The 23,766-nt window shown below is 39.0% G+C and overlaps 1 protein-coding gene and 1 non-coding gene across 2 annotated transcripts in view; both read right to left on the bottom strand.

Moving 5' to 3' along the window:
• Positions 1-23,766, bottom strand: part of Ranbp9 (RAN binding protein 9) — a 79,759-nt gene that overhangs the window by 10,734 nt on the left and 45,259 nt on the right. The window contains exons 3-11 of the mRNA XM_021179981.3: positions 22,620-22,672; positions 21,345-21,512; positions 16,937-16,959; positions 11,535-11,719; positions 8,973-9,085; positions 7,516-7,624; positions 6,405-6,595; positions 3,552-3,696; positions 1,237-1,358 (exon numbers count right to left, since the gene is read on the bottom strand). Of these exons, the coding sequence (XP_021035640.2) occupies positions 1,237-1,358; positions 3,552-3,696; positions 6,405-6,595; positions 7,516-7,624; positions 8,973-9,085; positions 11,535-11,719; positions 16,937-16,959; positions 21,345-21,512; positions 22,620-22,672 (1,109 nt within the window). The remainder of the gene's footprint in view (positions 1-1,236; positions 1,359-3,551; positions 3,697-6,404; positions 6,596-7,515; positions 7,625-8,972; positions 9,086-11,534; positions 11,720-16,936; positions 16,960-21,344; positions 21,513-22,619; positions 22,673-23,766) is intronic.
• On the bottom strand, positions 12,247-12,354 carry LOC115029186 (U6 spliceosomal RNA). The gene has a single exon (XR_003834740.1). It is a non-coding gene; the product is annotated as a U6 spliceosomal RNA (small nuclear RNA).

Below are 23,766 nucleotides of genomic sequence, written 5' to 3'. Positions count from 1 at the left end.
GCATGTACCACCATGCCTGGCTGCTAAACACAGAAATTCAAAGATGTTTTATGTAGAACGTTGTAGAGAGACTAGAATCCAGTGTTCCGTGTGCAGCCATGAGACAAAAGAACCTTTCAGTGTCTGCATGCAAAGTGAAGTGTAACGCTCTACATGAAACAGCACGGGGGATGACACAAAGTCATTCCCTCTCAGGCTTTAACAGACAACAGACAGCAAACACAAATAGAATAAAATGTGGAAGTTAAGACCCCAAAAGAAAACAGATGATATTTTATCTTACTAATGAAAAAGACCAATTACACTATTAAGGGAAATCTTACCGTTAGAAATATTTTATATTATATATGTTGACTAATACTTAGTAACTGGCACACTGTATTCATAAAAATCACTATTATTAACAGCATTCATATAACAATAAAGAAAATGGCTAACATTAACAAGTACTTGATATAATTCGCTTTTCAGAGATGAATTCACCTGCTCTTCAATGACTAAGATTTATTTTACCCATTTTACAGATGAAAAAACTGAGGCACAGAGCAGTTAAGTGTTCTGTCTGAGGTCAAGCAGCTAGTAAGTAGCAGTTGCAGTTTTCAAATCCAGGTAAGTCTGGCTCTAGAACTCTTGCCCTACCCAGTATATATAAGTATGTCTAGATACAGAAGTCTTCCATCAACAGGGAAGATCAGACTGTCCCTTAAACAACTTCAATGATTACCTTTCAGTCTCAAAATATGAAGAAACCTAACACTGCAGCAAATTATAACAAATAATTTATAAGTCAATCATTTTCATTGTTTGATAAGAAAAGGGAGGCATTCGAATGCATCATTAAGGTGTTGTTTTAAAAAAAGAGAAGTCACATCCACAGATAGCACTAGACATGCCATATATTTGCATTTAATGAATTTAAGAGATCAGCTTAGTTGAAAGTTACCACATAATTCCTACCCACTTAGACTCACTGACTACACTGAATCAGTGTAAAAGCGCTTTCTATCTCCAGCCTTCACCCTGAGGCAGTCAAGTACAAAGGACAGCTGAGCCAGGAAGACTGGCTCCTGCCTCGGAGCCCAAAGGCTGCCCGGTCCAGCAACCCATGCTCACAAGTGTTCTGTGAGATGTTTCATTTGGAAATCTGGCTTATGCTTAGCTGTGAATCAGTCCAAGTAAAAACATAACCTTGTAGCCACCATTTTTTATTAAAATGTAAGAAATATCACTGCAGACCCATTTCGGTGTCACAATCTTCCATTTCGTGGTCATGTTTAGAGCTACCATTTAGGAAACCATTGGATGAAGTTTCTCCAACTCCATTGGAGTAGTGATCTGTTTCCATGTCTACATCATTACTGAAAATGAAGAAAACAAACCTAATTTTAGAAATTAGTTTACGATAAGTTACTACAACACAACTTTGTAGCCTGTAAGAAACTAATTTTCATAAGATAATAGCAATCTGCAAATGAGGTAAATGAGGTTAAATCTCAAATGTACCAAACCACACAGGACTGATCGTTAACAAATTTGTACTCCTGGAGATGAGGGAGCAGAGGCACGTGCAAACGTGTAATTATTCTTGTCACTTACATAACTATGGAAAAGTCATGTTTTGGCATAATACTTATTTTCAAACTCACATCTGTACTTTTTTGTTGTGCCTGAGTCTTTCTGAGACAACCCTCTCCACTGCTTCCGTATGCTTCTAGACTGTTTCATATCTACATTAGTGAAACCTTGCTTTTGTTATCAGTCCTTGCTATTTAAGACTATGCTGTTTCAAAAGTAACTAATAAACAAAACAAACAAAATCCAAGGTACTCTGTCTCACCTGCTTCCACCTTCTTAGATCTACACAGCACTACTACTGTCCAGGCTGTCTTTTGGCTAGTGACGCTAAAGGACGATTAAATCTTCACGTTCATTTTTATTTTCACATGATCTATATTGCCCAGGCCTTGAATTTACAATCCCCCTGCCTCCGCCTCCTAAATAGTTGAAATCACAGGTAAGTACCACCACTCCCAGCTCAACCACTTTTATTTTTAAACAGTAGTCAAATGTTTTTGAACAGGCCCCATGCTTGCTCATGCTGCATCATAACAAAACAAAAGGCAAATCCTAGTACAGATAACCCACTCACTGTCAGCTGAATGCGGCTGTACACAGCACCGACACCCAGCACCTCCCTACCTCTACCCACCCCTTCCTGGGCAACAAATCTGTAAGGTAAACAAAGACCAGGCTGGAGGAGGCAAAGGACTCAGGACTACAGAACAGACTGACATCGCTAAGAGGTGACATCTGGACCTGGGTCTTAAGGGCAGAGCGCTTCAGAGAATGGGGAGAGAAGCACTAGTTCCTAAGTCAGAAATCCTGGTAAGAACTTTCAGCTCTGCAACTGACTACCTAATTAGTGACCTTAAGAAACAGCATTTACTCTCTGATATTCAGCTATACATCTGTAAAATGGTTTAAAGAGCTAATGCCATCTTTAATCAACTTTACAATACTGATGCAGAAAAGTCATTACTCAAGTACATACTTCTTACTGGTTAGCAGTTTTAAAAGTACTTGCTAAGTTTAATGCCTTGCCTTCTTTACTGCAAAGGAGGATGTTGTATCATCAACCCTGTGGCTAAGCAAGAATGCAGGTAATAATTGGTCTACTGAGCAACTTCCTGCCAAGAGGGCAGCATCTAAGAGAAAATGTCACAGACCAGCAGAAAACTTACCACAGGACAAAGGCAGAACTCTGTCAGCAATCAAAATACCAACTATAAAGTTCTAATTAACATCTGGGCTTCCCATTCAGAATTTGTTTTATTTTTATTCTAAGAGATCAACTGACTATGAAAGAGTACCCACCCTCTACAGCAGTTCTTTCTCCTACTGTCTCCATCTTTGTGCCCTGCCCCAAGATCCTGTACCTTTTCCCCTTTAAAGTTTCTGTCATTTGTGATAGATAACCTAGGAACTTCAGTGTCTTTCCAAATTCTCAAATATAATTTTAAGAATTGCATTTTCAATTTAAAATACTATTTGTTCTGAGATTCCATGCTAACAGTTGGTTCTCCTTCAATAAGTAATTCAGAACACTTTTTGAAAATGCAGTGTTTCTGATTCTAGTTATAGAAAAGGCTACATCACTGGGCAGACTGAATACTTACAAATTTGTTCTTAAATGCTTGTTTTCCAGAGATTATACTGCATGGGTTTTAAAAATCCAGGAATGTTAAATCTGAGAGTGTAAAGGCATAGGATATGTTCATTAACATATATATCTTCTGTTTGTTTGTTTTCTGAGACAGAGTCTCTCTAGGTAGCCTTGGCTCTCCTGGAACTTACTCTGTAGACCAGAGCTCTACACACGAGGAACTTAAAAGCCTGTAGGAAACAGAGTCCCTATCGTTTTACTTGATGGGAGCCCAGAGCTGCAGAGTGCAGTGTGGACTACAGAAGTTCTTCAGACATTATCAGTAAAGATGGCATCAATGTCCTGGCCATCCCTAGGGATACAGAAATTAGGGAAGTCACTCTATTACCTGGTAAAGTTATTAACTTGCTGTGACCTTGATACATTGAGACTGTTTAGCTCCGGTACAGTCAAGCTGGATAACTGGTGTTTACTATGGCAATATGATTGGTGTGCTTTATTTGATATTACACCATTGCTACAACTTTCAAAACCTGAGAAGAAAACAGAAAAAAAAAAAGTTACAACCTAGAAATGAACAGCAATTTGATTAGGTTGTAAATAATACTTTTATATTTGATTTATATTTAACAATTTTAGAATGTAGGAAAGCCAATGGGGTATTTAAATTTTTTTTTTAAGCTTGATAATGTATTAAAAGTTCATTGTAAAATATGACTTCCTCTGAGTTTCTGAGTTGAATTACCGGTATCAGTTAGTGAGAACAATCACTGTTATGAGGGCACTTCAGTTTTTACACCAAGGACTAGTATGACAACTGGGTTAATAATTTCATTGACATGCTAACAGCGTCAATACTCTTAAATGCCTAGATGGTCAAGCTTATCTAGGCAATGTGGGATAGCCTAAGCCTCCTAGGCTATAAACCTGGACAGCATGTTACTATACTATACAACATGCTCTAAGAAATCATAATATGGGACTGGAGAGATGGCTCAGCAGTTAAGAGCTCTAGCTGCTCTTGCAGAGGACCTGGGCTCAATTTCCACCACCCACATGGTACCTCACAACCATCTGATAACCCCAGTTCCAGGAGATCCAATACCCTCTCTGGCCTCTCCTGACCATGTATACATGTGGTACACAAGCATACATACATGCAGGCAAAGTACCCATATATTAAAATGAAAATATGTATTTTTTTCTCTAAAGAAAGAAACGAGAGCGCAATGACATATATTTACATACTTTGACATAGAAAATATTACAATAAAAATACCATGTGATTTTGTGATGTTTTTCTGCTCCATCAAGATGCATGAGGTTACTTTACATAGTTTGTCACTGACAGAAATGTCATTATGTGGCATGTTATAATCATGAAAACAAAGAAACTGGAGGAGCAGAAAGTAGACAGAACAAAAAGAAAGATTTTTTTTTTTTTCCTAAACAGTGACAGTGTATGTGTAAGGCTCTGGAGATGAGCAGAGTCCTTACACTGAATCAGTGGATATTACTGACAATCTTGTCGGAGTTCATCACTGAGAATCACCGGCAAGACAACGTCAACTGGAGGACAAGGACAAGTCCAAACTGTCTGTCTTCTTAATTTAAAAGGACCCAAGGAAACTTACTAGATCTGTAGACTTAAATGGATAAAGAATTCAAAAGGGCTAGAAAAGCTTTTTGGCCAAGATCTTGATACCATTAATAATTTCTGAAATTATGGTATTTTCTGTGGAGGCCATAAATTAAACTGTTTTCTTTAGTAGTCCTGATAGGCATGCAATGAAAGAGGTCTTCAGTTTTTAGATTCCTAACCCAAGCTTTTAACATCCTGCTTTATCTGGCCATATTCAAATTGCTTCCTGGAGTTTAATGAGGAGACCTAGGATAAAGTGCTGCAGAGCATGCAGTCCCACATGTGAAGTCAAGCAGGGTTTATGCTTTAGGTGGTACATTCGGGCACTGCAAGCTGTCTGCCGTGGGTGTATAATATGTGAAATTTAAACGTCCCTTTGACTTTGATACAGTAGTTGAGACCTGTACTCTATGCATCTGAAGGTTTTAGACAACAGTGGGCTGAGAGATTATTAAAGAGAGTGACTAATTTCTTTCTTAAGGAACCAAGTTTTAATAAAATTATCTATCTTAATAGATCCTTTGCTGTAATATTCTTTTCAAAGAGCAGTGTTCTGTCTTTTTGTAAAGAACTAAAAGTTTTATGTTAGGACTTCTGTGTTGAGGAGACTTTTGATTTAAAACCTTCTTGCGTTTATAATACATTTGTTAAGTTTTAATTTCCTCTATAAAATTAAAGCCTCTGAAAGAAAATGCTTCAGTAGCAAGAATAACAGACAAGGATTAAAATTGTGCTTGAGAGGTCAAACTCTGTAAACTTGCTGGTACTTCTTAACATCTCTAAATCAGTACCTGGGGAAACACTACTTGCTTAATCCATTAATTCAAGAATAAAGAATGAGGGGGCTAGAGAGATGGCTCAGTGGTTAAGAGCACTGGCTGCGCTGCCAGAGGTCCTGAGTTCAATTCCCACCAATCACATGGTGGCTCACAACCATCTGTAATGGGATCTGATGCCCTCTTCTGGTGTATCTGAAGATAGCTACAGTGTACTTATATAAATAAATTTAAATCTTAAAAAAAAATTAAGAATGAAAAATCAAACAACAAAAATAAAGTTAAATACATAGAGCTAAGAGTCCATGCTGGGAAAGGCAGAGATGCAAAAAGAGAAGACTGAGGATTAGAGAAAGATCTGTAGCAGTGACAGCACGAGAGGCAGCAAAGGAAACTGTCATTCAGGGAACACCAGGGGCCAGAGTGAGTAGTAACAAGCCAAACGGGGGACAGGGGAGGACATGAGCTTATAAAGAACGTTAGGAGCAAGTCAGGAGAGACACGAGTGCAGCTGGGCTTGGCCATGGGCGGGACAGCACAGGCAGACCCCAGTTAGTCCCACTCTTTATTAAATCCCTCACTGTGTTCACACTATTGCCAGTGGTTAGTGACAACTTATTTTGAATGATGACATGTAGTTGGGGACATCTAGTAACAGTCTCAGTTTCCCATGAATTCTTAGTGTCCTGTCCATGTTCTATCATATGAAACATGACACTACACATCCAACTGGAAAAAGGTACAAGAATGCTTAGATTAAAAAAAACTGTTTAATTCAAAATTAGATAAAAGGAGTGTAAAAATTTAAAAGATGTCGTCTCACCAGAAAAATGTGCAGTGCTGCTTTTGCCTGGCGCTAAGCTGTGGATACTCATTCCATGACTGGGGCTCATGCTTGGACTACTAAAGGGCCGAGGACTGACGGGATAACTGTCTTGAGATTTTGGACTTCGGCCTCCCAAACACCGCACTTCACTGTCTGTACCATTCACCATTTCTATAAACTGACGTACTCTGAAAGAAAAAAGTAAGTTTACTTAGGCATAATCATTACATCATATGAAAACTGAAAATCAGTGTTTTACTTGGTATCATATCAGGTGAGTTAAGTGAGCAAGATTTAGCACACATACACCTGTACAGCCTTGCCCTCTCCCACACAGCCCTTCCTGACCCAGCCCAGGCAGCACACTAAGCTCTCAGCCACAATGGACCTCAGGTGACTTTGTACTGCTTAGAAGACTGAAATCCTAAGCTGAGTAGCATCCCAACCTCCGTTTTGTTTTTTGATATGGGGTCTTACTTTTCGGACCTGGCTGGCCTTAAACTTGTTATATGCAGACCAGACCAGCCTTGAAATTTCTGAGATTCACCTGCCTCTGTGTTATGAATGGTGGGTTGATTAAAGGCATTCTTTTAAGTAACAAAGATTTTTTCTTAATGTCAAATTTTAATGTCAAATTAGAAACCTAAAATGCAGAAAATACGTGTTGATGATGATGTGGAAAGATTGGAACCCTTCTACTCTGCAGGAAGGAAATCAGAGTGCAGCAAAGAGAACAGTACATGGGGTTCTCAAAATGCTGAGCACAGCAATGAACCAGCGATTCTACTTTTAGGTAAATAATCAAAGAATTGAAGACATTCACAGTTTAAGAAAGATGGAATAATAAAAGCCAATCCAAGTATCATGTGCACAGAGACCCTAACACAAAGTACCTTCTCTATTCACACACGCTAAGCCTCTGCTCTGCTACTCAGGGGACATGCTTAGCTCCACATGTTCTTTAAAATATCATTTAAATGTGCTATATTATCTTATTATATGTAAATAACTGAAGCAAGGGAGACCAAAAATCAAAACCAGAAGTTATGAAGATAATTTTAATTACTTCAGATGTACAGCATATAAAATAACATTTACTAAAACTTACTTTAATGTGAAAAGGAGATTGGGATTTCTTTCAAGTAAACTTGGGTATAACTGTTGTGTTGTTTCAATGGCTTCTCCCATTCGTCCTGCTAACACCAACTTCTGAATTCCTATTCAGAAATAAAAGCAAAAATATTAAACTCTACAAAAGCAGAGACAACCGTAAATCACTCCAGAAAATAAGTAACAGTGAAAACCTCTAAAAAATTATTGTCAAACTCTTTGTCTACTAGCTTTTTAAGTTTCGATTAAAAAACTCCAAGAAAAAAATTATAAACACAGTAAATCAGAGACTACTTTAAAATATCATAAATAAAAATATGTAAATATTATAGGGAAAACATGCATTGTACAGTATTATATTTTCAAACACTAAGATTTAGAAGACTACACTTAAGACATAAACTCTTACTGGCTCTTCAGACTCAGGCCTGGAGCCGCAGCCCTTGCATAGGCTGGAGCTTCACTAGACTAAAACCCTGAGTTAGTCACCTCCCCTGCTGAAGGAGGGCACTAGGGCAGGGGGAGGGAGCAGCCTGCCCGGAGCACAGGACCAGCGCCTGGCTCACCCTAGCCGCCGGGCTCACCCTAGCCAGGGCTCACCCTAGCCGCCGGGCTCTCACCCTAGCCAGGGCTCACCCTAGCCAGGGCTCACCCTAGCCGCCGGGCTCTCACCCTAGCCACCGGGCTCACCCTAGCCGTCGCACCTAGGACAAGATCCGTCCACCCAGCCTACTGTTTCTGTTTGCCGGTCCGTTTTTCCACCCTGCCCATCAGGTGGGATCTACACTCACGGGCAGCAGTACTGACTTTGGAATGTCTGACTTACATCGGCTGTCAGTCTGCCTTGCCCTGATGAAAACAGTACCAGTCACAAGGCCCTAAGCAGTAACATACTTATGATCAATACTGCCTTAAATTTAGGCAGCAAATTAGAAGATATTTAAATTTCTTTCAAAGAAAAAACTTATTTCATATACTATCTCCACTACCTCATCAAGACTGGTACCAAACCAACAAAAGGAAACTTTGCATCTCTGAAAGCTTAAGGCGGCTTTCCTGCCCCATCCTCCACCTGCTGGGTGCTGACACCAGACCAGAGCATCAGGCTCTGGAAAGTCGGGTGATTTTTTTTTTTTAATGGAAACACAATAAAGTCATTTACTTTTAAAGTTCTAAGCTGCATTTCTTCATTTAAAACTCCAGTGTGAACTTTTAAAACAAAACTGTCCTGAGTGTGGCATGAGGATGAGCAGCTCGAGGTCAAGCCTGGGCTACAAAACCCTGCCACAAACAAAAACAAACACCTCAGAGAGTCAGTGCAGATAGATTTGGAGGCATCCACTTTAAAACAATATATTGGGGAAATTTTTAATAAAAATTAAGTTTTCTAAAAGTCAAAGCAACCAAATGTATGATTTAAAAACAAGTATTTGCTATGTACCACAGTGTTCTTACTTTGTCTATTCTTAATGGAAGCTAATTCTTCTAGAACAGTCTGGTCTGTAGATCTGGCAAAGGCCTCTGCTGTGGCACAGTACCCATGGTGGACTAAATAAGATGAAACCATTCTTAAAACAAAAAGAAGAAACACATCTTTTAGTCAGGAGAATACATGCTTCAGACTACAATTTTTGTTAACAAAGTACAACTTGGTATTACAAAAATCAATCTATTTCCTTGAAGCCAGGCTCTTCAATCTTCAATTTTAAAATAACTTGAGAGTAACATTTTGCTCTAGTTATGAATAGTCCTAAACATAATTTAAGATAAGACGAAAGACATTAAAATCGTCTTTTTTACATTTAATTCTTGGGTCCTATTACCCTGGTTCTTTATCCATGTTCCTATTACTCACTCCTACTAACCAAAATGTCTGTCTCACCTTAATTACAGACATCCCAAAAAAGATGTCAGTTCAGAATAAAACACCTAGTTTTGAGATAACTGATTAGTACTTGGTATTCTGCAGTTCCAACGGCATTCTGTGTTCATCCCGCAGATGAGATGAGATCTCACAAGTGTGAGGAAGAGACTCTAATGTTAGCCCAGAGAGAGAACTGGTCAGAACAGAGTCCACAAGGAACAATTAAACAATGTGGAATCAGTCTTGCATCAATTTGATCGTTTTGGACAGAAAATTAATTGTGCAAGATTTAAAGACAGTGATACATTTCTAAGACAACAAACTCCCCTTTAAAATATAGTTAGCAAAACTGGTAATCCAATATATTAATAAAAAACTTGTACCTCCAATCACTATCTTCCCTAAACAATACACAAAAAGGTTTTCTTAACATTTTAAATCATCCCCCAAGAGCTCCCAGGAAGTAAGCCATCAACAAACATGGCGCATATATTGCAGAGGATGGCCTTGTCATGCATCAATGGGAGGAGAGGTCCTTGGTCCTATGAAGGCTCAATAGATGCCCCAGTGTAGGGGAACTGAGGGCAGGGAGGTGGGGGTCGGTGGATGGAGGAACACCCCCATAGAAGCAAGGGGAGGGAGGATGGGATAAGGGGTTTGGGGGGCAGATAAGGGGATAACATTTGTAAGGTAAATAAAGAAAATATCCAACAAAAAGAATAAAAGAAAAAAATTTAAATCAAAGAACCTTTAAAGCAATTATAAATATACTTTCACGACCATGGCATACTGATGATATATTTGAAGATGTTGGCTATTTTACTGGCCTAGATTATACAATCAGAATGGTTTAATTTAATGGTATTTAACTTTTGTATATATGCAATCTACATCAGTCTTTAACAACTGTCACTTAATGCCAGTGCTATCTAGGCACTGTCTCTAGACTTTTGACAGATGTATAGTCTAAAAAAGTTGAGTGTCACAGGAATTCAATTTTGCTGCTGCTCCTTACAAAATTCTATGAAATAAAACATATAAAGCCACTACAAAGCTCTTCCTCCTAACAGATTTTAACACTTACTTTCTTCTCTGCTGCTGGCCATCCTCCATTATTATTAATGAATTCAAAGTATATATGCTGCACTTGGGCTAACTCCACAGTCATTGCTCCTTGGTCTTCATTTCCTTTACCTTATCCTAAGTGTCTAATGGTAACTTATATAAGAAATAGCATTAAAAATAGTTACTAAGGCTTTTTTATTTCTAAGATTACAGTTACTTATTTGTTTATTGTGAGTATGCATACACACACGATAGCACACATGTGGAGATCAGAGGACCTGTAGGGGCTTGTTTCTCCTTTTAGTATGTGGTTCCCAGGAACAGAACTTGGGAGCAAAAGCTTGGCAGCAAGCCATCTTTCTGCCATCTTGGTGGGATAGCTTCCCTACCCAAGTTTTTAAATTTTAATTTAAATTTTGAAGTCTTTTGGGTAGAGACCTATGGGTAGATTCCTGGATAGGAACAATTAGTTTCCCTGAAATGAAATGATAAATACAAAGTAAAGAAGGGGTTCACTCCAATCATTAGAGCCACCCTGCTAACACTCTTACAGAGACCAGCAACCCACACTCCTCAGCGCTGGACCATCCTGCGTGCCCACTCTGGCTGTACCCTCATACTTGTCCGCATTGAGAGGAGAGGGGGCATCAGACAACCATCCCGTCTCCTCCGTATGCATCTGAACCACTGCTGACGAAGGTCACAGAACCCACCATAACATACGACCTAGGTCACCCTCTAAACTTATCTCTTTTGTCAACATTTTTAGAAATTTGACTGCATAACCTACAGACTTCACTGAGTCATCTTAGTAAAGGTAAAAAACTGAATTACGCTACTTTTATGGTCAAGTGTCTCTTTAAATCAGACAGTTAAATCAGACAGACACATTCGGAGGGTGCTTAAATCAATGCTATTTTACTCCAATTGGTGGATTACCTTTTGAGATTAAAATATAATCACTAGTACACACAAATGGTTAGGATTTAAACTAGACTTCTGGAGATACATCTTTGAAGACAAAAAGAATAGTTTGCCTATAAACATTCAGTGTTTGAATCTGTACATTTAAAATTCCTCGCTCTTACTTTTGGATCATGGTCTGCCATTCTCCTTCTCGATCCCCGATAGGAAAGCGGTCTATCTGGGCCTGTATTTTGGTTCTCCATTCTCGCATGTAGTCTTCTATATCAAACACAAAAGGATGCTGCCCAAAGTTGGCATCAACCACTTCTCCTGGTGTCTGAAGCCCCACAGTAGGATACAAATTTGGCTGTAAGACAACATATTTCCTTAAGTATCTAGTTATTGTACACTAAAAACTTCATTGCCTTTGCATTGCAAGTATAGAAGCATAAATTATATAATGAATATTTTAAAACCTCAATCTAAATATGAGCAGAGGACAACTAAAACAAAATACATTATATGCTGGATGGAAAAGTGTTCTTTCCTTCACTGTAACTATCAAAAAAATATAAACTAGGATACCCACATGGGTGACTCTAGGGCCCTGCCACACAACCCTTGTGGCCTTGCATTTCTAATGCATGGAAATCTAACCCATGTCTTCAGAATATCATATAACAGTTATTAAGCTTTAAAATTAACTCAGCCTTTATATAAACTACATATCTGAAAAATGTACACTATAGCTGGCTCACAGAAAGTACCACTTACAATTCATTACAATCATGACCAGACTATTTGTAAGGGCTGACTTTACAAAGACAGTTATAAAAACTTGCTTTAAGCAAGACACAGTGTCACTATAAGGATTCACTCCCCCTCCCCCCCAACGCCAAGATGGAACACTTCACGAAATTTGCAGGTCCTCCTTGCACAGGAGCCATGCTAATCTTCTCTGTATCATTCCAATTTTAGTGTATGTGCTGCTAAAGTGAGCACACTTTGGGGACTTTCAATGCAAAACTAAAACCTCAAAAGTGTAATTTCAAAGGAAGAGACAAATCTGAATATTCAAACTGAAATGCATTCAAATATACCCTAAGTTATTAGAGTGAAAAAAACTCATCAAATATAAAAAGAAGTTATCTTCAAATACACACAGACAAAATGCCAGATCCATTCTTTTTGTTGTTACTGACTGTTACATTTAAAGAGATCATGTACTAGTATTCTCTAAATGCCAATTTCACTCCTTAGAATCACTGTGAGGTACTTGCTGCCATTACACAGATGCACAAACTGAGAACCAGAAGTTTTAAATAACTTGCCCAGGGTTGCTCTACTTCCAACAAGCAAACTCAGCACACAGGCTGCCAACACTAGAGCAAGTCTCATCTTCATCCCGGGACTCCAACCCTCCCACTTTAGTGTCTGGACGTGAGCCTTGTTTCTTTGCTTTTATTTGTAGTTATCACAAGTATCTTCACTACAAAACAAGGTAAATATATTTTGTAGCAGACTACAAAATATTTAAAAATAACTTCAACAAGCAACATAAATCAGAAACAAAGTAATATGTCAAAATGAACACAAAATTTTATTAGATCATTAATATAAGATATGTGAGAAGACAAAGTATTGATTCTTTGTGGTGGGGAGATTATGGTTATGTATTTTCTACTTTATTGTGACAAGTCTCAGGTAGCCTTGAACTCAGCCTCCCAAGTGTTAAGATTATAGGTGTGGTCCATCATGCCTAGCTTTAACTCTTCATAATCAGCAGAATTAACACATTAAAAATGTAAGCCCAAAGCAGGTAAGACACTCAGGACAGTCTTCTCATTTCAACATTTAGAAAACATGAGACCTGAGACAATCCAAAAGCACACAGCTTGTTAATGGCATCGTGTAAAAGAAGAAAATTCTTCTAGCATGACAAACTTTTCATCGAAATCCATCACAGAATTAATTATTAAATACTTTAAAAACAAAAATATAAGGAACCAAAGGCATCAACAAAGGGGCAAGACAATTCTGTAATTTCAGGACAAAAACTATAAGCTTAAGGAGGAGTGGTTTACCATGCATTTATATACATTTAGAATATAGATAGGAAATTCCTTTTTAAAAAATTTATCATCCCCACCAGGCCTTAGTGGCAAACAATTTTAATTCCAGCAGGCAGATCTCTGTGAATTCCAGGCCAGCCTGCTCCTACAGGAAGAGTTCTACAACAGCCAAGGCTACACAAAGAGAAACCTCGTCTTAAACATTTTATTCCTAACGTACACGTTCAAATGAATATTTAACAATTTAAGTTTTATTCTATTATAAATATTTCTTCTGAAAACAGCAAAACAACAATAACAACAAAAAACAAAAGCAAATAGCGTATCTGTGGCAACCACGTTCAAGTCAGCTTGTCGCCTTGGAAAGTAGCACTGCTCTAAATGAGCAGGGGCTAGAGAGGGTGATGCAGCTAAAAGCCTTTGCTGCTTCTGCAGAGGGCCCAGGTTCAGTTCCCAGCACCCACATGACAATTCACAACTGTCTATAACTCCAGTTCCAGGGAATCCTACTACAGCCTCTGCTAGCACCAAACATGCATGTAGTATGCAGATATATATGCAGGTAAAACATGACTATACCTAAAATTTAAAAAACTTAAAGGAGAACAGCTAATGATAATAATAAAAGGAATATATATGTACCCAATTTCAAACTGAATTGGTGTTTTAAAAGATATTTCTCAAACAAGGGAAAATATTTTTTAAAAATATAAGGTCTAGTAGAAAGCTATCCCAGGAGGCTGGGAAAGGGTCATCATAGGTTCCAGCCAAGCTGGGTCTCAAACAAACAACAAAACGATGTAAGGTTGTCAGAACGGTGTAAAGATGCTATGACCGAAGAATAGTACAATACAGCCAAGGACAAGACTTTTTGCAAATATACTCCCCCAGGATTCAATGCTCCAAATAACTCTAAAGAAAGCACAGACAAGGGACATAGAGATATTTTCTAAGCAATCCCTGTAAGAGAAAGATTAGAGTTTCCTTTATTCTTGCCGTAGAAAAGTGAAATACAGCGTGCGGAAGTCCCAGAAGACTTTAGAGCCCTGGAGACCCAGGCCATCAAAGGAAACCTATAAGAACTACCACCAAGTTTAACTTGTTCAGTGACACAAAGTTGCCACTGTCTCACTCTACATGGGGCTAGGGGAGGCTACCACACATCACCAAAGAGGGACAGAAATCACACACGCAGACACAAGTCACACATTGCTGAAAACCAGGTATGCCTTTGCTGAATGATCCCTGCTACGCTGACCAACCAAGAGGAAAGAGAACTACTACAGCACGGCCACCCGGTGACGTGTTAACATGCTCAGGGCATCAACAGCAAAATGCCCAGCAACAAAACCCTGTAACAGTTACAAGTGTTTTTATGAAAGATCCCCCAATAGTTAAGGATGCCATCATCTTACCTGCAGAATTTACCTGCAGGGTAGGCGCAGTGGATAAGAGTTTGCTGTGAAAGCAGGAGAAACTGAGTTTATGTCTCCAGGACCCGTGTAAAAGCTGGGCATGGTTATATGTGCATGTAATCTCAATGTTGGGGCAGAGACAGTGGATTCCCACCATAAAACAGCAAGCTTCAGGTTCAGTGAGGGCAACAGAGAAAGACTCCTAATGTTTTCTTACTTTGGCCTCAGGGTGGGTGTGGGGGTGGGGGTGTGTGTGTGCGTGCGCGCATGCGCTCTCGAGATGGACACTACCCTGTCTGTCACCACCACAAAGCTTTATTTCCTTGGCCTGCTGCCAAGCTTCTCTGCCATGATAAGACTCCTATCCCTTGGAACCAGAAGCCAAAACAAGTTCTTCCGTAAGCCATTTTTGGTAGTGCTATCACTTATCTTTATCCGAGTGACTGGACAGTAATACAGCCTCTCCCTGGATTGTATCTGCAGCGGGCTTCCAGCCAGGTATTCTTTCTTACCTCACTAATTACTTCTCAATTTCTTTTTGTTTTTTTGTTTTTCTTTTTCGAGACAGGCTTTCTCTGTGTAGCCCTGGCTGTCCTGGAATTCAGAAATCCTCCTGCCTCTGCCTCCCAAGTGCTGGGATCAAAGGCGTGCACCACCACACCCGGCTTTTTGATAGTTTCTTATTTTCTCCTAAACTTACCATGCCCTAGAAATCTGTCTACTTCTCTTCTGTGTCAACACACACCTGCAGTTGTCCACGTGCACTTAAAACTTGAACACTTAACTTTACCATGGATGATTCTCTTTAATTCCAGTTTGTAAACCCAACTGTGTATGTGACCATATTTGACTCTTCTACCAAACTAAGAATCATCCTGCCCCCCAAAATGTTCCAACAGATGTTGTTGTGGTGTCTACCAGGAAGGTTATGGCAGAAGGATGCCTGAGCAATTGCTTAAGAAGGAGTTTAGGGGCAGATGGGGCAACAAGGAGAGCTCCCACCTTAAGATTAAAAGACCAAGTGCTGGGGTGTAGCTCAGTGCTAAGCTTTTGCCAACCACGTGCAAGAGTCTGAGGTCTGATCCTCAGACACAAAGCAATAAGCAAAGAAAGCTGCTCTGCTTATCACCAAGCAGCCCCACCTCCACCATCGACTCTCTCAAAGGGTCCGCAGGCCTACCGACCTAAGTCAAGTCCGCTTTCTTTTTTTAAAAAGGTTTACTTATGTGTATGAATACAAGATTACAGAGGCCAGAAAAGGATGTCAGATGCCCTGAAGCTAGAGTTACAGGTAGTTATGAGCTGCCTGACATGGGCTCTGAGAACTGACCTCTGGTTCTCTGGAAGAACAATATATGTTCTTAATTGATAAGCCATCTCTTTAGCCCCCAAACCTGGTCTTAGACTCTGTCTGACCACTTTCCTCTCCTCTTAAATACTCTTGTCCTGCATAGCCACTGACCTACGCTGTCAAAGTCTCAGCTCCCGGTCCACTTTGAGCAAAGCACACAACTTCTACAGCTCTTTCTCTCCAAAGTACATAAACTTCAAAATATAACAAGTCACTATTTTTCGTGTGCTCAGTCTGTAAATTTCCTTACCGTAGACACTAATCTCAAAACCTAACTGCAGAAATCTTTGCTGGCTGCTAACTGACACAAAAGCACAGGAGCTGATGATGACAGGTCCCCAGCACACCTCAGGTGAATGCAGTTATAAGTGTACAATCCTAGCTGAAAAGCTCAAGCATAACCAGGAACCACGTTTTAAAGGAGCACATAGTATCAAAAGAGTGTTTGGGGCCCGGGGGGGGGGGGGTAGCTCAGTGGAAAGGAATGCTTATTGCACGGGAAGCCACAGGTCCAATCCACATGCAAAGCTTTCTGGGTGTTTTAGGTAATCCCACTTGAGCTGTGCAGCAGGATGCAATGCCTTTGGAGCATTTTTCTGAAGCTCCCAAGGCCTGGAGAAGGGGCCTCTGTCTGATGGCAGCTCATGCACTTAGAATGAGGGAGGCTGCTCCACATGTCTATTTCTAGTTTCTTGAACTTCTTTTAGTTAAAAATAAATAAGATCTTTCAAAAAATTAGGTCTTACCGGTAAGTCGGTGAAAGCAATACCTAAAAAGAAAAAAGAAAGGTATTAGTTGGCTTTTTTCGAAGGCGGGTAATATCAAAAACCTAAATATCTAACTAAAGCAATGGGGGACAACAGGAAAGGAAGAAGAGGTAAAAGAAAAGCCTAACTTTGTGTGACTGCTGTCCTACAGAGATCATCAGTCCTACTGGTCACACACACTTTATTTCTGGGATACGGGCATTAACTCGAGAGTTTTAAAGTGATCTTAGATAAGCCTTCAGTGCTGTATGAGAACACTGACTGCAACAGTGTCAGATTTGATAATTTCACCCAAAAATTGTATTATCCACCTCAGTACTAAATGCTGGTCTAGATTTAGCTTTTATAAAAGCAGTGCATGCCTGCAATCCCAGCACTCAAAAGAAAGAAGCAAGCTCAAGTCATCCTTGGCAACACAGCTAATTCAATCTGAGCTTGGGGAGACTCTGTCTCCAGAAATCAAAAATAAATAAAAACTACTTTACGTAAAAGGAACAAACATTTTCTAGTAAAAAAAAAAAAAAAAAAAGGTGAACACAAGAAAGCATTGTACTTATTTCTAAAACAACAAAACAAAACACAGTTTCTTGACAGGATGCACTCAGGAAACTGAGTTACAAGGACCTCTATATGAGGCCAGTCTAGGCTACATGCTGAGACCCTGTCTCAAAACACAACACAACCAATCTATTCTTTCTTGAAGGACGGCGAGTGCTCCTGAATATCTCAACAGGAATTTCAACATAACCATGTGCCAAAGAACTGGAACACCAGTAATGGCATAAGTATACTGGTAGTCTTAACTAAAAAGAATACAACAAAAGAGGCTAAGTATTTCTACAGCATCTCACTATACTGTTTTTAAAAAGTAACATCTCAAGTAAGGGCTGATGAAACTGCCTCTGTACACATTGGAAGCATACAGGCACTCCCTTGTTCTAACAAGCATCCAAAGTGTGAGAGCATCTAGTACTATGCAGTGCCAAGAGAAAACCAGTCTCACCTGAAGCTGACTCTATTTATTATAGTAATAAAGTAAAAAGGCACGATGAATATAAATATTATAGGATGAACAATTCTAAGCTGAAAATCCAAACTCTAAAACTAACGGTGCCATTAGGGCCAAGTTCTACCACAACACATGTGATAGGTCATGTTCAAAATGCAGGCAGACTAAAACCAGGGCCTAAATGACTGTTAGGTTGTATGTGTCAGGCACATAGGAAACTCGAGTGATATTTTCCGCTCACACGTGGGTTCCATCCTGTAGTATATATCTCCCGACAGATATATACACACAAATATCTTACAATCCAAAATCTTCCATGTTTCTGGTCCTATGCATTTCAGATAAGAGATATTTAACTTGTGATTTATTTTTGTATGTAAAAATGCTTGTGACTGGTAAAGCTTGCTCTGTGCATCTGTCAAAGGAAGGCTCAGCTCGGCGCACTGCTTCTGTCACTCCATACAAAACATCCTCACTACAGCCTCACTCAGTGGATAGGGGCCAAAGATAAAAACTTACTCCAAAATCACCAGGAAATTAAACAATACAGAAAAGTGAGAGGACATCTTAACAAATCATGATATCATTTTAAAAACATTTTAATGTAGCCTAATTATTTTTCTCCAAGATATGTGCTTATAGGCCTCTAAATGTACATTGTTTTACTAAAAATTCTTTGTCAGTAGTTACTAAAGTTTTTGCTCTTTATCAAGAATGTTAATAAAAGTTCCAGATTAGCTCCAGAGATCGGCACTTTTGGCTGTGGGCAAATAAGTGTGGGCACCTACACAGTCCAGGGCCACAGACAGGTGCCTAGAGAGGAAGCTGGGAGAACTACAGACATTTCACTTCTCAAGCTCCTTCCTGACCTGCTGAGAAAGCTTTCTGAAATGTTATCTTTAAGTAACAAATGATGTCTGATTTAAAAAAAAAAAAAGTTAAAAAAAAATCTTGTTACTTAAGTTCTCTTGTTTTTCCAAATAAAAACCTCTCCATTTTTCTTTATATAGTAAGTACATGTTCAATTTTGAAAACCTGGCTTCAGACAGAAACACAGCTCTGCCAGTCTTATTGTAGAAATATCCCTCTACAAATGCCCTTGGGAATAGGAATGGCTAGGGACTGAGTAACATTTTATCTTCCAGATTCTAGAGTCCAGACAGTCCGGTAAGCGGTCAACTAGGTAGTACTTTCTAGGTAGTAATAGTGTCTCTGTCACCACTATTCAACTCTGCCACTGGCCCAGGAAAGCAGCCACAGAAAACCTGTAACTGATGTAAAGCAATGAATGGATGGGGCTGTGTTCTACTGCAGCTTCGGTGGTCAGTGGCCTCTCTTAGGGACGCTCTGTTCACAGGGATGACTTCTTTTAACCAGGTCACCTCTTCAGCCCTGGCACCCAGACAGAGGTACCTAGCATCTGTAACTGCTCGGGTATCACTTCAGTTTTCTCTAATGAGCTTACTGTGGCAGCCATGACAGGCATTCTGTTTTTATAAACTGAGAAATGTTCAGTAAGCTGCCTAAGGTCACATGGCAAAGAAGCCTCTTGAGTCAAACCCAGTCAAGACTGACTGCAGGGCTCTGACTAACCATTATTATATTTCCTATGTGCTCAAAATTTATGAATTTATGAATACCATCAAACATTTCAAATTTACAGAAAACTAGAACATAATTCCATCATTAGGTACCCTTTTCTTAAGCATCTTACCTTTTAAAATGGCTTTCTTATTCAATGAAAGGGTTTGATTTAAATGTTTGTGAAAATCTAATAGGAAAAAAATCACATCACCTGTGATCTTCCCATCTCCCAAAATAAAATTTCTTCTCTGAAAAGTTTAAAAAATTAGTGTTAAAAAGGCTAATCGTGGTTTTCTAAAAATGTCTTGTTTTGCATTTTTGAGCTGTCAAAACCAAAAGCAGATTTCCCTTAAGTTTATGATCTTAAACAGTTTAAAAGCAGCTGGTACAAAACTAGTGTCAGTTAACTACTTTGCATATAGTCTGCACGGGGTCATTAAGTGATACATGGATGAGAATAACTTGTTTTGTTTTTTTTTTTCCAGATCTGTAACAACTTTTAAGTCACATAAAAGAGAAGAGTTTCAGAATTTAAAAAAAAAAGGGGGGAGGGGAGGGGAGGGGAGGGGAGGGGAGGGGAGGGGAGGGGAGGGGAGGGGAGGGGAGGGGAGGGGAGGGAAGGGAAGAAGAAAGAAGGAAAGAAAGAAAAGCAAGCAAGCAAAAATCTTAAGCCAGACAGGAGCACAAATGGGCTGTGCTGTGGTACCACAGAAGTCTGCTGCGATGCAAATGAGACTTAAGAATGAATCTTCTTTGATGTAGTGGCACACAGAGGCTTGCCATTTAAGATATTACATAATATACATAAGCAGACTACTTGCAGTTCAACTTTTACAAGGTTGTTCAGAAGTAAAGCAGCTTCTATTCTCTAAGATTATTTACTTTTTATTTCTATCCATTAGAAATAATCTGCTGTGAGCATATACTTTTCCCAATAGTAAAAATGAAGTTTTAAAAAACAGTAGTCTCATTATCTTCTATATTTCTTGCAATTTAAAAAGAACAGTGGGTTAGAGAGCTAGCTCAGCAGTTAAGAACTCCTGCTTGTCCAGAAGACCCAAGTTCAGTTCTCAGCACCCACACTCATCAACTCAAATCACCAGAAATTCAGTAGACCCCACCCCTCCTCCTGGCCTCCTCTAGCACCCACACATGCATGGCACACACTCACACAAACATACCCAAGTGTACACATAAATACAATAAAAAAACATTTTTTAAAAAAAGGAAAATTACAATAACTACACACAATGCTACTAATGAACAAATGCACATTTGGCTAGAGCCTTTCATTTTGTATTATTCCTACAACATGATTCTTTGTTTCATTGCCATACTTTAGCCCACGTGTCTTTTTATTTCTGTTATTTACTTAATTCTGTCCTGTGCCACAAACTTGTCTCAGACACCATCCTTCAGCAACACCATTAGCAGGCCTAAGGTGTAAGCATGTCCACCCTGCTCTTTTACAGTTCACTTCCTTTAACTGCTCCCCCAATATTCTTAGAACTGAATGTTTCAAATTGTACTAGAGAACTGAATAACTAATGAAGTTTTTGTCCAAGCCAAGCTTGGCATTTCTATCACTAGAATGAACGGCTCAGGACTGGGTGGTCACTTCTAGTATTACTTCTGTACATAAGTTAGCCTTAACTGAATACAAATTTTTATCACTTCCTTAACGTGGACATGGATAGAATAATTAAACAGAATCACATAATAAACAAAACCATCATGCTTAGTAAAATAATCACAATATTTGGCTATTTTGTATTTAAAACAACATCTCAGTACCTAAACTATGTCCATTCTTCGTGTAAAAGCAGGTATTGTTGATAAGATTAACACAACAGCCAATGACATCACCAGTTGTAAAAGTTGGTCCATACGGTTGTCCAGTTCCAGAAGAACAAAATGAATGTCCATCATCCCCATGGTAACCATATGAATGTTTATCCCAACCTGGAGAGACAGGTTCAGTATATTTACAATGATAAACAAGGCTCTTCATCAGTCACTTATCACTAACATTGTAAGATGACTCAGAACAGCACAACAGATATTATACAGATAAAAGCTCCAAGTGTCCATCTACATTCTCAACAACTAAACTGTACAGAGATTTCAGCATTAGAATGCTGTCTACAACATTAAGGAAAATAAACTCACACCCAGAACAGTAAAGACAAGTACTGAGGAGAAAGAATTTCTACCAGGAATGTGAACATAAGCAGCAGTCATGCCAGGTTATGTTTTTTCCATGCATTAGTTCTTTAGCTAATATTGCATCGGAGTTTTGCTTTTATTTGAAGAACACACACATGCTTTAATGTAAAGTATAACTTTCAGTTACCACAAACTTCTCAAAGTGACCCAGAGGTAAAAGTCATGTAATTTGTAACCATTTTATACACACAACTACACACATTCTTACCTATTATAATTAAGACCTCACTTAAACCTTCATAACTTTTGGCAAAAGCATGCGATGAAACCCCATCCAGTTCTATAAGAATCCAGTGAGATGGTGGCAGCACTGGCTTGGTATGTGCCTACTCAATACACTTACTGTAGTGGTCTGCATAGGTCAGTTAGCTTTTTAAATACAAACTTTCTGCTACTATTGATTTTTAACATCAGGAAACAGAGTCAATTCCTTCTGCTAACTGGTTCTCACACAGCATTCCACATCAGCCACACACTCCTGAGCTCACTTCTGTCATCTGTCCCTACTCTCACACGGGCACACAATTAACATGGGTTAAAGGTCAGGATATGACTGGTGGCAAAAGAACCAGAGACATTAAAATGCTTCAAGTGGCTGATACAGTATATAAAGTTTAAAAGCATGAAACATTAACAGAAAAACAAAGCATAGGTATTATGTTATGTAAATTCTACAGAGGAACATGAAATTTAATTCACTTCCACTTAGAATTCATAATATAAGTGATCAAAATTTAAAAAGCTATTACCTTTCAACTATTTCAATTACTTAACAATTTAATGAAGAAATGTCAGTCCTAAATGTCAGGCTCTAACAATACTATAATTCACTTTCAAGTGTACCTGGTAGTCTATTCATGTTCACACCTTGAGCAGAAAGACCAATTCCCATGTAGCTGTTGGAGAATAAAGGAAAGGAAATGCAGGTTATTACAGTCAGGTACAGACATAGCACTAAATACTCTAAAACATAACTAGAACCAAGCCAAAACTGAGGCTTCTAAGATAGCCACAGAAATGTTATTACAATGTATTCCATAGCAACAAAGAGCACTATTAACCAGCAATAAAACCTAGATTCAGTAAGCTATAGTAATCCTTCGTATATACATTAAAAGTATTAGTAATGGCTGCAGAGCTGGCTCGGTGGGTGAGATGGCATTCAGAGCCAAGCCTGATGACCGAGTTTAATCCGTAGCAGATATCTAGGTGGTGGAAGGAGAGGACTGCCTGTCACCAGCTTCCTCTCACTCCATACACACACAATGCCAATACTACATTCTACATGCTAAGAAGGAGAAACCTGAGAGACCTCTAAAGTATCTCACAGTATATACAGGAACAAAAAGTATAATCAGCCATGGAAAACTAAAAAAACAAGAGCAGGCAGAAATTAATGAAATAGAAACTAATAATAATACACATTATTAACAATACTAAGTTAGTTCTTTGAAAAGATTAAGAACAACAAATCCGTTGGGCAGTGGTGGCGCACGCCTTTAATCCCAGCACTTGGGAGGCAGGGGCAGGTGGATTTCTGAGTTCGAGGCCAGCCTGGTCTACAGAGTGAGTTCCAGGACAGCCAGGGCTACACAGAGAAACCCAGTCTCGAAAAACAAAACAAAACAAAACAAAACAAGTCCTTGATCAAACTAACCAAAAGAAAAAAAGACTCAATTTTAGAAAATTAGAGATGAAAAGGAAGCCTTTACGACATATATCATAATTCAGAAAATTGCAAAAGATATACCTTAAAAATATACAGTCCACCAAGTTGGAAAATATAGGAGAAATAATGTCTACATATGTATGACCTAGCAAAACTAAACCAAAAGGAGATAAATATTTCCAACAGATCTATATAACAAATAGACAGAAACAACTGGGTGTGGACATGGCCAGTGATGGCTCAATAGGTGACGGTGCTGGACCACACAATAGAACAAAGAGTAACTCCCCACAAACTAATCTCTGAACATCACATACTGCC

This window comes from Mus caroli, unplaced genomic scaffold (assembly GCF_978045245.1).
Source record: "Mus caroli unplaced genomic scaffold, Mus_caroli_1 scaffold_15, whole genome shotgun sequence".
NCBI classification, from domain to species: domain Eukaryota; kingdom Metazoa; phylum Chordata; class Mammalia; order Rodentia; family Muridae; genus Mus; species Mus caroli.
This window is presented reverse-complemented; position numbering and strand designations above follow the sequence as displayed.